Source organism: Myotis yumanensis, unplaced genomic scaffold (genome assembly GCF_028538775.1).
Source record: "Myotis yumanensis isolate MYYU_CA2020_CCGP unplaced genomic scaffold, mMyoYum1.0.hap1 SCAF_8, whole genome shotgun sequence".
NCBI classification, from domain to species: Eukaryota; Metazoa; Chordata; class Mammalia; order Chiroptera; family Vespertilionidae; genus Myotis; species Myotis yumanensis.
In genome coordinates this window covers 85,223,396-85,243,130 of record NW_027223759.1, presented here as the reverse complement: position 1 = coordinate 85,243,130, position 19,735 = coordinate 85,223,396, and the positions used below count along the sequence as shown (strand labels likewise).

The window sequence follows — 19,735 nt, the reverse complement described above, 5'->3', positions numbered from 1 at the left end:
TGGCCCTGCAGGGTACGGAGCCCCAACCCCCCTGATGGGCCCTGCTCTGTGCGTGACAGGGGGCAGCGCCCCAACCCCCTGATTGGCCCTGCTCTGTGCGTCACAGGGGGTGGCGCCGCAACCTCCCCATCGACCCTGCCTTGAGTGTGATAGGGGGTGGTGCCCCAACCCCCCAATCAGCCCTACCCTAAGCGTGACTGAGGGTGGCATCGCAACCTCCCAATCTTCCCTGCTCTGTGCATAACGGTGGGGCACCCCAACTCCCCAATCAGCCCTGCTCTGAGCCCGACCAGGGGCTGCACCTAGGGATTGGGCCTGCCCTCTGCCACCCAGGAGCAGGCCTAAGCCAGCAGGTCATTATCTCCCGAGGGGTTCCAGACTGCGAGAGGGCACAGGCCGGGCTGAGGGACCCCCTCTCCCCCCGAGTGCACAAATTTTTGTACACCGGGCCTCTAGTGTATATATAAAAGCCTAATATGCAAAGTGTCCCCTTGGGAGTTCCACCATTCCCAGGAGTTCAGTTGCTTGCTATGATGTGATCTGATCATCAGGGGGCGGCACAGAATGAAGGAAGGTTCCAGCCGGCAGCCGGGAAAGGGAGGCCCTGGACGGCAGCCGGCAGCGGCTAGGAACCCTACCTGTGCATGAATTTCATGCACTGGGCCTCTAGTTACAAATAAAGTCCTCTAACCACTGAAAAGATAATGCATTTAACACAATTCAGCTTTAAATGAACTCTATTTAAATTAACCACACTATAATAATCTTATACAGGGACTAATTGATATGAGTTGGAATTTTTACATGTTCATTTGACCAAAAAAAAGCTGTTGAATGCCTAATAATTTCTATATAGTCAGGCAGAAGAAGGGAGTAAAAACTATTAAATCATTTCCTCCTGGTCAAAGGGATCATCTAAAAGTATACAGCAATTAACTCTTGCTGAACATATGAACCAGATGTGGAGTTTTTAAGTAATACTGCTTCCCAGAGCTGACCTCAGAACAATAATATCAGAATTTCTGGAGGTAGTTTTCTGGCACTGGTAGTTTTTAAAACTCTCCCAGTAATGAGAACCACTAATTCAACACTGATCTCAAAATCATCCATACTCATTTACTTCATTGCCATTTCCTGGTTTTCTTATGCTTCAAATTATTTTATGCTAAATTTTAACATGATGATGTTGAGACCACAAATGCTTTAGCTTATGCTGATAAATTAATAACATTGGGTGTGGGGTGTTTTTTTGTTTGTTTGTTTGTTTGCTGTTGCTGCTTAAATAAAGCTTCTTCTGCTACATCTGTTTGGCTGAGGAACATCCTGAGATTGTAGGATAAGCTGTTTTTTAAAAAGTTACTATTTATAACTACTCAGCTATGTGAATCAGGATTTTCACATTATAACCAAAAGAAAATAAAGAGTAAATTGGATACCAAGATTCTATGGCCTTAATTCTTAATACCAAAACACTCCATTTTCACTGACTTTGAGCAAATGCTATAAATCTGCACTGAGTAAGTCTTATTAATGAAACTCTCAAACTATGCAAGGATTTCTTCTGTCACAACTTCAACAGCATTTAAGCTCCACTTGAATATCTTCTAAAATGAGGGCTCACTTACTATGTGTTAGGTATCTATTTCTGATATATGGCAGAAACATTTTAAAAATCCTTTTCTATACTAATTGCAAATCTGCTTCTCTATACTTGCAAATTGTAGGTCCAAGATTCACCAATAAAGTGTCATAAAATAAATTCTATGCTATATCAGGCTTTCAAATATTTGAAGAGTTATTACATCTCATATTATCTTTTCTAGGCAACCCTCATTCATCCTACCATATTCACCAAAACCAATACAATTTCCTAAAATGTATGTACAAAGTGAATGTTGTTTGCTAATACAACACTATTGCAGCACTGTTAAAAACTTTTAAAATTCATATAATGGACATAAAATGAAATGTAAATAAAATCAACACCGCCAACTCCATAGTGGAGAGTACTTTCATTGTAACCCTGGAAACACTCCATATGAAGCTAATCCTGCTTCTGGTTGAATCTAAATTCTGCTGGCCTTAAATTTCTTGTCTCACATCTTTCTAGTGACAAAGAGTGGTCTTTGCTAACAAAAGGTAGAGTCCAGGACAGGGCTGTAAAAACTGGAAATGAACCTAAAGGAATTATGGCAAAGAAAGTATATATAAGACAAATAGTAATGGAGGATGTTTTCTTAATCCAATAACTAACTACTATCTTTGAAATAAAATTAGAACATTATTCTGAAATTACCAACATAAGAAATTTAAGTTAATTTTTGTTTCCCTAATCTCAGATTCATAAGCACAATTCAAACATGGTAGATGTCAATAAGAACATAAAATCTTGAACATATCAGAATATTTGTTTAACCATGTATTTGTAGTGGTTACCTGGAGAACAAAAGAACAAACTTTTAATGCCACTTACCAGTAAGTAGTACTACTGCATGTTCTCCTAACCAGAAGCACAGTATAATTTTTCATTAACACTTCCCATCTCTACATTACTATATACTACTGCTGTATTCTATATAATGAGAGACAACAGCATACTCAATGGCAATTACCAATCAAGAGCCACATAAATATGAGCTGCTTTTAAAATGAGCATACATTACACTGAGATTCAACAGGAAGTTTCTGTTTAAACACAACTTATACTTTAATATCAAACCAAATTCACAAATATTAGAAATTTTCAATGTTCAATATACTGTTATCTTTTAACCTTTTAAAATGTAAGGAAAGCAGTTTTCTTTCTGGATTATTTATTTTTTATAGATCTGTGAAACAACAGTCCTCATAAAAACAAAATACTTTCTAGGAGCTAATGGAATGTCCAAACATTTATTCAATCCTGAACCTTAAAAATCTTTCAAGAAACGTTTTCTCTTAATTTTCACTCAAGAAACAAAGTGAAAAAGCAAGTTTGAAAATGTACAAATATTTAATGGCTTATAAGTGATCAAATGTTTAATGGTCTCAATTATGCAATCTTAAATATTTCAATGAACCCTTAAGGCAAGAAGGCATAACTCTTTTACATTAATATTTAAAATTCAACTACTACATAAAATATTCTTGAAGGAACTGACTTAAGTAGCTCATTTAAAAGGGAGGTAAAATAAAAGGTGTCATTGATGTTATACAGAATATTTACTCACTCTTGCCTTCAACTTCAGGTTCCTCTAATCCGGTTTGCCTGGGGGCTACATTAATTTCATCAGGTGATTGCAATGTTTCCACAGTGTCAGGTGCCCCAATTACATCATCAATAGTTGTTTCCAATAAGGCTGGACTATCTAGCAAATCAATATTCGGAGGCAAGCTGTAAAGGTACCAGAAAACTTATTTAGACCAAGAAATTTATCATGAAAAGAATTTAAAATACTAAGAAAAAATCTTTATTGGAAAAAAATTCATGTAAGAGTTTATATTCCAACTAGTTTATTCATCTGTCAAAACATTTTGGGTAGACTTTTCTATCAGCCAGGATGGAGTAAATGGCACTGGATTTAATGTCCTACTTGAAATAACTTAACAAGGGGAAAAACTGTTTTCAAGACATCAGACATCAGAAAGCAAAGGACAGTGACTCTGAAATTAGGGAAACAAAGAAGGTGAGCCCTACAGTTGCCTTGAGAGAATTTCCGTGCCCTGGCTCAAGGGTGCAATGAGGCACAGCCCAGAGGGACGCCCCTCGTCTCTTCTCAATAAGTAAGATGGGGCTGGGAGTCCAGGGAGACCATGGCAGCTAAGTTCGCAGGACAGGGTACCAGACAGGAGAGAGCAGCACTTCAAGGAGGGAATGAATCCTGGAGATGTGCAGAAGGTCCCCGTCTCAGGTATTCAGCAAGTGCTGGTCAGAGAATGCATGTGAGGAAACTCTCTGAGGCTAGAAAAGAACTATCCAGAAGGATTTCCTCCCTCCCTCCGTTTGGCTGGGGAAAGTACTAGTGGCACTCATACTGGATCAGAGCTCCTGTTTCCATAGACTAAAAACTCATAATTCACAGGGCACTGAGTATTTAGGAAGGTCTTGCTTCAATCATGGAAAATAATTAACTCAGACTAAGCATGGCAATAGGCCCACCTAACCCAAAAAATCAAACTGTTTCTAAGTAATTTAACTACATCCCAAAACAAAGTTCAAGAAGTTTTAGAGAAATATAGAATTATCTAGCATCAGGTAGGAAAGTTAAATTTGTTAGGTGAAGAACTTGGTAAATTGTCAGACATCCACTCAAAGATGACCAGGAATGCAAACATATCCCATGTTAAAGAGAATAATCAACCAATAGAAAATGATGTTAGAATTAACAGAGAAATTCATTAAATAGTTATTATATGTATTCCATATAATCAAAAAAGTTAAGCAAAGACATGGAAGATATAAAAAAGACTCAAATCAAACTTCTAGAGATGAAAACTACAATATCGAAAATGTAAAATATATTAGATGGGATTGACAACAGATGATAAGTTAGATAAGACACTAAACTAAAGGCGTAGCAACAGAAACTATCCAAAATAAAACACACAGAGATCAAGAATCCCCCAAAATGAAAAGAATATCATTTAGCTGTGGGACAACTTCAAGTAGCCTACTGTATGGATAACTGGAGTTCCAAAGTGGGGGTGGGACAGGACAAATGTTTAAAGAAATAGCTGCTGAAGTTTATCAAGATTTAATGAAAACTATTAGCCCACAGATGTCAGGGTTCCTCACACAGGGCACACCTTGCTGGGGCTGACCAGCAGACCCTGAGCAACGGATGAATGGATTACTTTGACAGTTTCACTGTGAAAGAGAGGCTAAGGGATGGCCTGGCCGAAGTGACCAGGCAGCCTCGATTGCCTGCCTCATTAGGCTTTTATTGGATTTTTTATCTTTAAATACAATCAGGGTGAGTAATTTTGGGAGGACACATGTGTTTACATTGCACTCTAGGAAAGGGCATCCGGGAATTAAGCATAAGGATTCCAATAAACACCTGGGGGTCTGCATATGCACAGACTTGTTTGGAAAGGTCAAGGAATAATTAGGGGCCCCACCGTCCACACTCCCCTAAGTCTCCCCTAAGTGGGAATTCCAATAAACAGGTCAGGCGACCTTCCACACACTTCCCTTTTCTTGGAATATCCTCCCTACAAGCTTTCCAACCAAGTCTCATGCTTCCCCACACACAGATCCAAGAATCTCAACAAACCCTAAAGACAAGAATATGAAGAAAACTACACCAAAGCATATCACAATCAGACTACTTAAAAGTAATGATAAAAAGAAAATCTTAAAAACAGCCCAAAATATTATGTGTTCAAATAAAGATATTAATGACAGCTGATTTCTCATCAGAAACAATACAAAATAGAGGACAGTGGAGGAACATCTTAAAAGCACTGAAAGAAGAAAGAGAGAAGACAAGATGGCGGCGGAACAGGCAGATGCGTCCCAAGGCTTGTCCTGGAGCAAATAGAATGAGCAGCTGAAACTAAGAACACCCACCCCGAATAGACGAAGTATACTCAGCTGGTGAGACAGTTTGCAGCCGGGAAGGGCAGAGTTCCCCTGGAAAGATAAAAACCAGGGATCTGGGCAGGAAAGTTTGCCAGACCTCCGAGCCCAGAGGGTCAGAGGGAGACTGCGAGGCACACAGCCGAGTCTCTTGGGACAGGCACAACCCCTGACTGTAGAAAGGAGATCCTCGGGACTGTTGGTGCCAGGGGATTTGAGATCTGGGTTCCATAACTATGGAGGGCTGAGCCTAAAGGGAGCAGCCTGAAGCGCTGACCAGACCACGCAGTGCCGGTAAGAGAGGAGCTTACAGAGCCAGTCCTCCCCGTTTCTGCGGCCGGCGTTTGTTTGTTTGTTTTCACTGAACCCTGTTCATAGGACATTTCGGATACAGACACTCACCCATGCTGAAGAGCGGGAGAAGGTGCTGACGAGTGGAATCTGGGAGAGGCTGGGGAGAGAAGGGGGTCCAGGAGAGGTGGCAGCAAATTGAGTGCTGAGTCACCCCGGAGCCCAGGACTTGGGCAGCCATTTTCTCCTGAGGATATAACTACAGGCCCCAGGCAAGGAATACAGCCACACCCAGATTCCACCCTGAATGGGTGGAAGGATTAAAATAATCTGATTAATCCCTGGGAGTTAACAGGGTCTGACCTATAGAGGGGCTTTCAGTCCCAGCAACAACAACAACAACAACCAAAATCACAGACATTCCAGAAAACTGGGATCTTAAGCCAGCCAATGGAATGATATTTCAATTTTTCATTTTTATTTTTTTATTATTATTTTGTTAGCTTTTTTTTTTTGCTTTTTTCTTTGTTGCTCTTTTTTTTCCTTCTTTTTTTTCTTTTTTCTTTGTTCTCCTTTTTTTGTTTGTTGCTTTATTTCCACTTCTTTTCACATTATTTTTTCAACCACGTGAGCAGTAGACACATGAGCAGCACGCTCTTGTCCAAGGAGCATCAGCCCCATGAGCAGCCTGCCTCAGGCCTAAGAGCAGCAGCCTCATGTGGCCTGGCCCTGTCCAAGGAGCAGCAGCTGTGTGAACGGCCTGTTTCCCCGTCCAAGGAGCAGCAATCACACGAGCAGTCCGACCTGTCCAAGGAGCAGCAGCCGCACGAGCAGTCTACCTACATCCGAGGAGCAGCAGCTGCGCACAGCCCACACCCTGCACTAGTCCGAGGAGCAACAGCTGCTCAAGCATCGTGCCCTCGTCCAAGTAGCAGCAGCCGCACAAGCAGCCTGCCCAACCCGAGGAACAGCAGCTGTGTGAGCAGCCCGCCCCCATCCGAGGAGGAGCAGCAGCAGCCCACCCCGGTCCGAGGAGCAGCAGCCACACAAGCAGACCGCCCACGTCCGAAGAGCGGCAGCCCTGCGCAGCACGCAACAGTCCGAGGAGCAGAGCCACAACAGCCTGCACCTGTCCAACGAGCAGCAGCCAGGTGAGTGGCCCGTCCCTGTCCAAGGAGGAGCAGCCACGCGTGCAGCTCACTCCCGTCCAAAGAGCAGCAGCCGTGCAAGCAGCCCACCCCTGTACGAGTAGCAGCAGACTTGCAATCAACCTGTCCAAGTCCTAGGAGCAGTAGCCCCACAAGCAGCCCACCACATCAGAGGAACAACAGCAGCATGCAGCCAGCCCCCATTCAAGGAACAGCAGCCACGTGAGCAGTCCGCCCCAGTTCAAGGAGTAGCAGCTGCGTGTGTAGCCCGCCCCCATCAAAGGAACAGCAGCCTTGTGATCAGCACACCCTCTGTCTGAGGAACAGCAGCTGGGTGTGAGGCCTCCCCCCACCAGCCAGAGGAGCCACCATAGCTGTGAACAGCACCCACCAGAGGAGCTATTGCCAACTGAGGAGCAGCTGCTACCACAACCACCCGAGGAGCAACCACAGCCCGAGGAGCCACTGCCACCCAAGGAGCAGCCCCTGAAAGACTCAACAACTAGATATGTCGGTGAGATCAAACATGGGTAGACAAAGAAACCCCCAAAGGAAAGAAAAGGAGGACTCACCAGAAAAGCAGCTAAGAGAAACAGAAGCATGCAACATGACAGAAAAAGAATTCAGAATAAGGGTCCTAGAATGCATAAACCGGATGGAGGAAAAAATCAACAACTTATGCAAGAATCAAGAAGAAACGGATGAAAAAATCAACAACTTATGCAAGAATCAAGAAGAAACGGATGAAAAGCACTGAAAGAAAAGCTCTCAACCAATATTTTATAGCCAGCAAAATAAAGCTTTAAAAAGCAAAGAAAAAGCTAGGTATACAGCAAAAAGAAAACACATTTGCACAAAAAGGTACACATAAATGTTCATAGCAGCATTATTCATAAGAGCCAAAAGTGAAAACAGCACAAATACCCATCAACTGAGGCAAGGATAAATAAAATGTGATATACCATAGAGTAAAACACTAATCAACAATAAATGGAGTGAAGTGCTGATATATGCTGTGACATGGATGACCCTTGAAAACATGATAAAGAAATCAGACACAAAATACCACATATTGTCTGAGTACATTTATATGAAATGTCCAGACTTGGCAAATCCATAAAGACAGAGAGTGGATTTGTGGTTGCCAAGAGCTGGAGGAGGGGTCAGGGAGGAATGTGGTGGTGTTTGACTGCTGTGGTGTAAGGTCTAAAATTAAGTGTTACCTTGACATCCCTGCCTCACAAGACCCCAAAGGACTAATCACAAGTACCCTTGCTCTCACCAGATATGCCCTCCCCCAATTCATTGGAAAAAGTTCCCCATCCAGCCAGATCTGATATCAACTGTACCACCTGCATTCTACCAGGTTCTTTTTTTTTTTTTTTTAAATATATTTTATTGATTTTTTACAGAGCGGAAAGGAGAGGGATAGAGAGTTAGAAACATCAACCAGCTGCCTCCTGCACACCTCCTACTGGGGATGTGCCCACAACCAAGGTATATGCCCTTGACCAGAATCGAATCTCGGACCCTTCAGTCCGCAGTCCGACGCTCTACCCACCGAGCCAAACCGGTTTTGGCTCTACCAGGTTCTTAACCTAACAAGTGTCACTCTCCTGACAGCCAAAATTATTCAAACAGGCCAATCACATCCTCTGGTGGGAACCAAGGGTCACCTCATCCTCAAGTCATTACAAAGCTTGCCTCGCACAGCCCATGTTTATTCACTTTGCTTCCAGGAGCAACACTCCTATGGCCCTGTATGTTATGCAGTTTCCTCCTCCCTTGAGCTATGAGTATTTGTGACCAGTAAATTGCTGTCTGTCTCATCTGTCCAGTGTTGGGTGTTGTGTGTTGGACCCTCACCAAAAGAATGAACAGGAGGTAATCAAAACAACTGCTAATGAGTTTGGAATTTCCTTTGGGGTGGGGGTGAATAAAAATGTCCTAAAATAAAATTGTGATAAAGGTTGCCCAATCCTATGAATGTACTAAAAACATTGAATTGTCCTCTTTAAATGGGTGAATGATATGGTATGTAAATTATATCTTAAAGCAGTAAAAACAAAAGACAAAATAAAAACATTGCCATTCATATAAAATAATTCATAACCAAAAGACATGCATGAAAAAATGTTAAAGAATGACCTACAGGCAGAAGTAAAATGAACAATGTATTATGGGGTTTATAACATATATAAAAGTAAAATGCTTGACAAATGATAGTAAAGAAGCTGGGAGAGGAGAAATGGAAGTACACTACTCTAAGGTTCTTACACTGTACATGAAATGGTATAATGGCCCTTGAAAGTAGACTGTTATAAGTTAAAGTTGTACATGCAAAAGCAACCATTAAAACAAAGCAAGAGTTATAGCTAAGAAGTGAAAAAAAGACATACGTAGAATTTAAATATATATATATACATATATATGTATATATATGTATATGTATGTGTATATATACATATATATATATATATATATATATATATAATTGATTTCAGAGAAGAAGGGAGAGGGAGAGATAGAAACATCAATGATGAGAGAGAATCACTGATTGGCTGCCTCCTGCACACCCCACACTGGGGACTGAGCCCACAACCCCGGGCATGTGCCCTGACTGGGAATCAAACCATGACCCTCTGGTTCATAGGTTGGGCCCATGGTCAGGGACAGAGAAACATGCAAAAAAAAAAAAATTCCTGGTCAGGGCACACACACACGGGAGGATACCAATTGATGTTTCTCTCTCACACTGATGTTTCTCTCTCTCTCCCTCCACCCCGTTCTTCTCAATCACTGAGCCATGCTGGCCGGGCCATATATAGAATTTTTAAAAACACCTGATTAATGAAGAAGACAGAAAGCTAGAAAGACAGGAATAGGAAACATCTGGGAAAAACAAAAATAAAATGATAGACTCAAATTTAATCATATCAGTAATCATATTAAATGGAAATGGCCTAAACATACCAATTTTTAAATACAAAGATTGTCAGTTAAAATTAAAAAAGAAAAATCCAATTATATACTGCCTACATAAAACATAATTTAAATATAAAAAACAGAGATTAAAAATGAAGAATATAAAAGATATTCCATGCTGACAGTAGTCAGTAAAAGCTAAAGTGAATATATTGATATCAAAGCAGAGTTCAGAACAGAACTTAAAATGAAGATGATCATTTCATGAGAAAAAAGGGGTAATTTAATTAGGAAAACATAACAATCCTAAATATTTAGGAACTTAATGACAGAGTTTCAAAATACATGAAGCCAAGACTGAAAAGAGTAATAGGCAAATCAATAATTATGGTTGAAGATTTAAACACTCCTTTCTGAATAATTGACGGAACAAGCAGGATGTATTGGCCTTGAACAACAGAGACATCTGAAGGGGGGATATTAGCACCGGATGGGGCACAGGGGGAGAAGAGAGATGGAAGCTGCACCCAGCCCACACTTGCTGCAGCCCCAGCAGATGCAATAGTAATGAAGGGCTGGGGTACAGTCCTAACGGGGCAGACCAGATTGGAGGGCAAGACAGCAATCCATCCTGGATGGCTGGCACACATTGAGGTTGGGCCCACGGTCAGAGGTAGAGAAACGTGCAAAAAAAATTGCAGCCTCCAGCCCCAGCTGGGTTGCTCAGTTGGCTGAAGTGTCTTCTGATGTACCAAAAAAGTTTCAGGTGTGATTCCTGGTCAGGGCACATACCTCGGTTGAGGATTCGATCCCCCATGGGGGCATACACACACAGGAGGCTGCCAATTGAGGTTCCTTCCTCACATTGATGTCTCTCTCTCCCTCCACCCCCTTCTTCTCACTCTAAAAAGATCAATAAACATATTCTTGGGTGATGATTTAAAAACAAAGTTTCAGCACTCAAAAGCAGCCAGCATGGAACACAGGACTCACAGCTGGGGAATCCGCCCACTCCATCCCCCGTGGCACTCTGGGCAACAAAATCCTCTCTGGGCAGGTTGTGAACGGACTGAAAAAAACCTCTCCAGCATAAGTGATCTGTACTCACTGCAGCCAAACCCACAAGGAAGGGAAGAACCAGGGACACCTGAACTCACTTCCCCCCACCCCAACCCCTGCTGCACATCCTAGTAGTAGCAGGTGGGTCGACTCAGAGCATCTGGCTTCAGGAAGGTGGCACCAGGAAAACACAGGAAATGCATAGCCACCCCTTCCAATCCATGGATCCATGGAGGTGGTGCCCTGAGACAGAGGTGCCCAGGTCCGAAAGTGGACGCCCACCTGCTGGGGAATACTGAGTGTTTTCCACAGCTGAGGCGATAGATCCTTGAAGCCTCACCTTCTAGAAAACAAGAATAAGACCTCTATTTCACCAACTAAAATTGTTTTTATTTATTTATTTTTTAAATATGTTTTATTGATTTTTTACAGAGAGGAAGGGAGAGAGATAGAGAGTTAGAAACATCGATGAGAGAGAAACATTGATCAGCTGCCTCCTGCACATCCCCCACTGGGGATGTGCCCGCAACCCAGGTACATGCCCCTGACCGGAATTGAACCTGGGAACCTTCAGTCCGCAGGCTGGTGCTCTATCCACCGAGCCAAACCGGTTTTGGCTAAAATTGTTTTTAAAAGGAAGCTTCCCCCTCCCACCACCACCAAATGTCATGCAGAGAAAAAAACCCATCAAGTACAATGAATAGCCAAGTAACAACGGAAATCAGAAAGAAAATTAAAATCTCCAGAAAATAAACTGAAAGCAATGGAAATATGTTATTTAAATGACAGAGAACTCAATATTGCAGTTATGAAAAAACTCAATGAGATACAAGAAAATTCAGAAAGGAAATTCAATGAACTAAGAAATAAAGTTAACGAACAAAAGAAGTACTTCATCAAAGAGATTGAAACTTTAAGAAAGAACCTTCTGTACAGCAAAAGAAACCATCAACAAAACAACAAGGAAGCCCACTGCATGGGAGAAAATATTTGCCAATGTTATCACCAATAAGGGTTTAATCTCCAACAGTTACAGGGAACTCATACAACTTAACAAAAGGAAGATTAACAACCCAATTAAAAAATGGGCAATGGACCTAAATAGATACTTTTTGAAAGAGGGCATAAGGAAGGCCAAGAGACATATGAAAAGATGCTCAAAGTGACTAATCATCCGAGAGATGCCAATCAAAACGACAATGAGGTACCATCTCACACTTGTCAGAATGGCTATCATCAACAAATCAACAAACAAGTGCTGGTGAGGATTTGAGGAAAAAGGAACCCTCCTGCACTGCTGGTGGGAATGCAGACTGGTGCAGCCACTGTGGAGAACAGTATGGAGTTTCCTCAAAAAACTAAAAATGGGACTCCCATTTGACCCAGTGATCCCACTTCTAGGAATATATCCCAAGAAACTAGAAACACTAATCAGAAAGGATATATGCACCTCTATGTTCATAGCAGCACAATTTACCATAGCTAAGATTTGGAAACAGCCTAAGTGCCCATCAGCAGATGAGTGGATTAAAAAACTGTGGTACATCTACACAATGGAATACTATGCTGCGGTAAAAAAGAAGGAATTCTTACCATTTGCAATAGCATGGATGGAACTGGACAGCATTATGCTAAGTGAAATAAGCCAGTCAGAGAAAGGTAAGTATCACATGATCTCATTATTATCTTGGAATATAATGAACAAAATAAACTGATGAACAAAAACAGATCCAGAGACAGAGAAGCATCAATCAGAACATCAAACTTCAGAGGGAAGATGGGGGAGGATGGGAGTAAGGGGGAGAGATCAACCAAAGACTTGTATGCATGCATACTAATATAAGCCTAACCAATGGACACAGATACCAGAGGGGTGAGGGCATGAGTGAGGGGGTGAGGGGACCATAGGGGAGGGGATAAGAACACATATGTAATACCTTAATCAATAAAATAAAAAAAGAAAGAAAGAACCAAAACTAAATTCTGGAGCTGAGAAACTCAATAAAAGAGATGAAGAATAAACTAGCAAACTTAGGAAATAGAGCAGACCAGATGGAGGAAACCATTAGTGATAAAGAAGACAGAAATCTAGAAATGACTCAGGTGGAAGAAGAGAGAGAATCAACAGTAAAAGAAAATCTCTAGGAGAATTATCTGACTTTGTTAGAAATAGTGATATAAGAATAATGGGTGTATCAGAAAATGAAGAGCAGGAAAAGGGGACAGAAGGCCTATATAAACAAAAAAATGATAAAAACTTCCCAAACCTTTGGAAAGAACTGGATACTCGGATACAGGAAGTTAACAGAATAACTAATTATCTCAATCCTAAAAGGCTTTTTTCCAAGGCACATTATATTAAAACTGTCAAAAATTACCATCAAAGCAAGAATTCTCAAAGCAGCCAGGGAAGAGAATATGATAACTAATAAAAATAAATTCCATTAGATTATCATATTTTTTAGCCGAAACTACAAGCCAAGAGAGAGTGAAATTAATTATTCAAATTATTGAAAGAGAAAAATCACCAGCCAAGAATAGATACTTATTTCCAGTCAAGATGGCAGCATAGATAAATGTGGTACTTGAATCCTTCCACAGCCACATCAAAATTACAACTAAACTACTGAACAACCATCATTCAGAGCCACCTGAAACCTAGCTGAGAAGAAGTCCTATAAGAAGAAGCCACGTTGAGACTGGTGGCCACAAGGGATATTTTGGCTGTGGAGGTCTGCCTTGAGGAACGAGAGGTTCCAACCCCACACCAAACAGAAACACAGGGGGAAAAACAATGGAGACACATAGCTACCAGAAAACTAACAATTAAATGGCTACAGGAAATCCTCATCTATAATAATGAAAGTGTAATATGCTAATTAGACCAGACATCCTTCCAGACGTCCTTCCGGATGACCTTCTGGACGATGTTGGGACTGTGAGGGAAGCCTGGGTCCCGGGTGCCAGAGGGAAGCTGGTGCCGGCAGCTGGGGGAAGGAAGGCCTACTCTTGCACAAATTTCGTGCATCAGGCCTCTAGTATATCAATAATTATGCTAAATGGAAATGAACTGAACTCACCAATTAAAAGACACAGAGTAGAGTGTTCAAGCAAAAAATAAAACCCAACTATATGCTGCCTTCAGGAGACACATCTTAGCTGCAAGGACAAACACAGACTCAAGTGAAAGGGTGGAAAATGATACTTCAAATAAATGGCATCCAGAGAAAAGCAGGTTACTTATAGCTGACTTATAAATACAGCTGTACTATAGGTGACAAAATAAATTTCAAGATTACAAAACGTAACAAAAAACAAAGATAGACATTTCATAATGATGAAGGGGACAATATATCAAGAAGACCTACACTTGCCCTAACTGGTTTGCCTCAATGGATAGAGCGTCGGCCTGCAGACTCAAGGGTCCCAGGTTCGATTCCAGTCAAGGGCATGTACCTTCGTTGCAGGCACATCCCCAGTAGCGGGTGTGCAAGAGGCAACTGATCTCGATGTTTCTAACTCTCTATCCCTCTCCCTTCCTCTCTGCAAAAAATCAATAGAAATATATATTAAAAAAAGAAGACATACACTTATCAATACATATGCACCCAACCTGGGAGCATCAAAATATATAAAGCAACTCCTAACAGAACTAAAGGGAGAAAGTAACAAAAACACAATTATACTCCATTGATAGCTATAGATAAATCATCCAAACAGAAAATTAATAGGAAATATCAACCTTAATCGACAGATTAAACCAAACAGACATAATCAATATTTACAGAGCTTTTCACCCCAGGACACCAGGATATACATTCTTATTCTTCTCCAGTGCACATGGGACATTCTCAAGGATAGGCCATATACTGGGCACAAAATCAGCCTCAACAAATTAAAAAAAACTGAAATCATACCAAGCATATTCTCCTACCACAATGCTTTGAAGTTAAAAATCAACTGCAAAAGGGAAAAACTATAAACACGTGAAGACTAAGTAAACAACATGCTACTAAATGATGACTTGATCAAAAAAGAAATAAGAGATTAAAAGGTACATAGAGATAAATCAGAATAATAACATGACATTAAAATTTGTGGGATATAGCAAAAGTGTCAATTAGAGGGAAGTTTATATCATTAAAGGCCTACTCACAAAACAAGAAAAAATCGCAAATAATAACCTAACATATCAACTTAAAGAAGTATTAAAAGAACAAAGTCAGTAGACGGAAGAAAATAATAAAAATTAGGGCAGAATTAAATGAAATAGAGAATAAAAAGAAAACAGAAAACACCAACACGACAAACAGTTGGTTCTTTGAAAAGATTAATAAAATTGACAAATCTGGCTAGACTCACTAAAGAAAACAGAGAAAAGACTAAAAAAAAATCAGAAACAAAATATGAGAAGTTACAATGGAAACTAAGAAACACAAAGGACTATACAAGAATACTATGAATGGCTATGTGCCATCAAATTCCATAACCTAGAAGAAACAGACAAGTTCTTAGAAATATATAACCTTCCTAGACTGAATCACAAAGAACTGGAAAATCTAAATAGACCAATCAACAGTAAGGAAATTAAAAGAGTCATCAAAAAACCTCCCAAAAATTAAAAGTCCAGGACCAGATGGCTTCAACTACTAAATTCTACCAAACATTCAAAGATTTAAAACCTATGCTTCTCAAACTCTACCAAAAAAATGAAGAAGAGGCAATACTTCCTAACTCATTTTATAAAGGCCATCATAACCCTGGTACCAAAACCTGGCAAGGACACCACAAAAAAAGAAAATTAATACAGAAGCAAAAATCCTAAACAAAATACTAGCAAATCAAATACAGCAATACGTAAAAAGGATTATATCACAATCAAGTGGGGTTCATTCCAGGGGCACAAGGATGGTTCAACATACTCAAATCAATCAATGAGATATACATTAACAAAATAAAATATAAAAATCATATAATCCTATCAATAGATGCAGAAAAAGCATTTGACAAGGTACAATATTAATTAAGGTACTCAAAAAACTGAATAGAGAAGGAAAGTACCTCAACATAATAAAGGTCATATATGACAAACCCTCAGCTAATATCATACTAAATGGTGAAAAACTGAAAGCTTTTTCTCTGAAATCAGGAATAAAACAAGGATGCCCACTCTCACCACTGTTACTCAAAATAGTACTCCAAGTCCTAGCCAGAGCAATTAGGCAAGAGAAAAAAAAAAACCTATCAGAAACTATAAATACAGTAAAGTTACAGAACACAAAATCAACCTACAAAATCCACTGTGTTCATGTACACTAACAATGTACATTCAGAAAAAGAAATAAAAAACAATTCCTTTTATAATTACAACAAAAAGAATAAAATACCTATGAATAAACTTAATAAATGATATGAAGGACCTATACATTGAAAACTGTAAGACATTGTTGAAAGAAATTGAAGACACAAAGAAATGGATATTCCATGTTCATGGATTGGAAGACTCAATATAGTTAAAATGGCCATATTACCCAAAGCAATACAGAGATTTAATGCAATCTCCATCAAAATCCCATTGGTATTACTTAAAGAAATAACCCCCCCCCCCCCCAAAAAAAAATCATCAGATTTGTATATAACAAAAGACCCCAAATAGCCAAAGCAATCATGAGAAAAAAGAACAAAGCTGGCCTGGCTGGTGTTGCTCAGTGATTGAGCATTGATCTATGAACCAGGAGGTCACGGTTCTATTCCCAGTCAGGGCATATGCCCGGGTTGCAGGCTTGATCCCCAGTGTGGGCATGCAGCAGGCAGCCGATCAATGATTCTCTCTCTCTCTCTTTCTCTCCCCCTCTCCCTTCCTATCTGAAATCAATAAAAAAATGTATTTTTTTAAAAAGAACAAAGCTGGGGGTATTGCACTCCCTGATTTCAAATTATACTACAAAATTACAATAATCAAAACAGTATGGTATTAGCAGAAAAAAAACAACAGACACATACACCAATGGAACACAATTGAGAGACCAGAAATAAATCCAAATGTATATGGGCAACTAATTTTTGACAAAGGAGCCAAAAACATACAATGGGAAAAAGAGAGCACTTGTAATAAATGATGCTGGAAAATTGGAAAGCTACATGCAAAAGAATGAAACAAGACTGCTATTTGACACCATATATAGAAATTAACTCAAAATGGATCAAAGACCTAAATATATGTCCTGAAGCAATTAAATACTTAGAAGAAAACACCGGTTACTAAACCTTGGTCTCAGAGAGGATTTTATTAATTTGACCCCAAAGGCAAGGGAAGTAAAAGCAAAAATATATGAATGGGACAAGAATCATGATTTTGCTCATATATGGGATACTAGAGGCCTGGTGCATGGAATTCGTGCACGGGGGGTAGGGGGAGGGAGGGTCCCTCAGCCCAGCCTGCACCCTCTCCAATCCGGGACTCCTTGGCGGATGTCCGACTGCCAGTTTAAGCCCGATCCCTAGATCCACAAGGATCAGGCCTAAACAGGCAGTCAGACATCCCTCTCCCAATCCAGGATGACTGGCTCCTAACCGCTTGCCTGCCTACCTGCCTGATCGCCCCTAACCACCTCTGCCTGCCAGCCTGGTCACCCCTAACTGCTCTCCCCTGCTGGCCTGATCTCCCTAACTGCTCTCCCCTGCCAGTCTGATCATTCCTAATTGCCTCTGCCTTGGTTTTGCCACTGTGGCTTTGTCCAGAAGGATGTCCGGAAGACATCCGATCTAATGAGCATATTACCCTTTTATTAGTATAGACAAAAACAGAAGGAACAAATGAACAAACAAACCTGATTGACACAGACAACAATTATGGTTAGTACTAGAGGAGAAGGGTCTGGGGAGAGGTTGAAGAGGGTAAAAGGGGTCAAATATAAGATGAGGGAAGGAGACTAAACTTTGGATGATGAACGCACAATGCAATATACAGATGATGCGTTATACTAGTGCATACTTGAAACTTATATAATCTTATTAACCAGTGTTGCCCTAATAAATTTAATTTTTAAACACTTTAACCAAATTTGGAAACTAGAATGTAATAATCTAGTTCAGTGAAGTTGCAGGATACAAAATCAATATATAAAAATATATAAAAAACCAATTGTATTTTCTATACACTAGTAATAAACAGGAAAATGAAGTGAGGAAAAGAATTACATTTAGAGACTCAATGCATTCTATTTTAACAATCTTTTAAAGAACAAGACTCTCAACTCAATTTATCTGTTGTGTGAAAGCTCAAAGGTTGTAGACATTTATTCTGTTGATCTAATATTGAGTTAGAACAAAGGAAAGGAATTGCCGTTGTTAAGAAGTTTCCATGCTTTCCTAGAGGAATGAAGGCCATACTTCTATTATATACCTGTGTATGGAACCCAAGTAAGAAAAATTTTTGAAAACTGTTAAAAGAGATAGTAAGAACAATGAAAGAGAATTTCTGTGCAAGTGAAAAATCTGTGTCCTAGTCCTGTCTCTGTAACCATCAGCTCTATCACTTAGGACAAGTCACTTTACCTTTACAAAATGTGTTCTACAGAGACCAAAGGATCCCACAGACATATGTGAGTAATTTAGCTCCAGGTATGGAAGAGGTGGTGAAGTTTCTTATGGACATTTATTTGGAATTCCCAGGTAGATATAATTCAAAGGGTTTCTAGGCTAAAACTCATTTGGAAACCACTGGAGTAAAGGCACTTAGAACACTTTTTAACACCAAAAAAATCTAACGTAAAACCATCTCAACTCATTTTCACCCTTAGTATGAATCAGGGGCTTTTTTTTTTAAAGATAACAACATCAAAAGAAGAGGTGTCCAGCTGGTGTTGCTCAGTGGTTGAGCATCAACCAATGAACCAGGAGATCACAGTTTGATTCCTAGTGAGGGCACATGCCTGGGTTGTGGCTCAATCCCCAGTGGGGGTCGATGATCCTCTCTCATCATTGATGTTTCTGTCTCTCCCTCTCTCTTCCTCTCTGAAATCAATAAAAATTTATATTTTTTAAAAGAAGTGGTAGTGATGATGGGGCAACCAGATGAAACTAAAGTGGCAGAACACTGGAATTTGTTGAAACTGGTTGATGAGCACATTGCGGTTCTCCTATGTTCTCTCTATAGTTTTTAATTTTTCATCATGAATTTAAAAAATAATAAATACCAATATTCTTGGACAAAACAGCGTGAGTACTGGTTGAAATATATCTCCTGTGGTCCTAACATGAATACATGACAGAAAATAGTTTTTTAAATTACATACCATGTTAATATGTTCAGGTTGCTATAACAGAAATACCATAGATTGGGTGGCTTATTAACAACAGAAATTTATTTCTCACAGTTCTGTAGGCTGGGAAGTCCAAGATCAGACGCCAGAAGACTAGGTGTCTGGTAAGAGCCCGCTTCCTAGTTCATAGGCAACTGTCTGTTTAGCTGTGTCCTGACATGGCAGACGGAGTGAGGGCTCTCCCTGGGGTTTCTTTTATGAGGGCACAAATCCCAGTTACAAGGAATTCTGTCTTCATGATCTAATCACCTCCCACAGGCCTGACCTCCAAACACTATCACATTGAGGATTAGATCTCAGCATATGAATCTGGGGGGGACACAAACATTCAGTGCATAGCATTCAAAAATAAGATAAAAAGTCATAAATCAGAAATGACATAGAAGCCCATATATAAAAGAACGTTGAATTCTCTCAGAATTTATGCT

The 19,735-nt window shown here is 40.1% G+C and overlaps 1 protein-coding gene across 3 annotated transcripts in view; it reads right to left on the bottom strand.

Annotated features, from left to right (window-relative positions):
- The window catches only part of EPB41L5 (erythrocyte membrane protein band 4.1 like 5), a 169,841-nt gene that overhangs the window by 35,038 nt on the left and 115,068 nt on the right, over positions 1-19,735 (bottom strand). For all 3 annotated transcript variants that reach the window (XM_070423144.1, XM_070423145.1, XM_070423146.1), the window contains exon 17: positions 3,210-3,373. In XM_070423144.1, the coding sequence (XP_070279245.1) occupies positions 3,210-3,373 (164 nt within the window). The remainder of the gene's footprint in view (positions 1-3,209; positions 3,374-19,735) is intronic.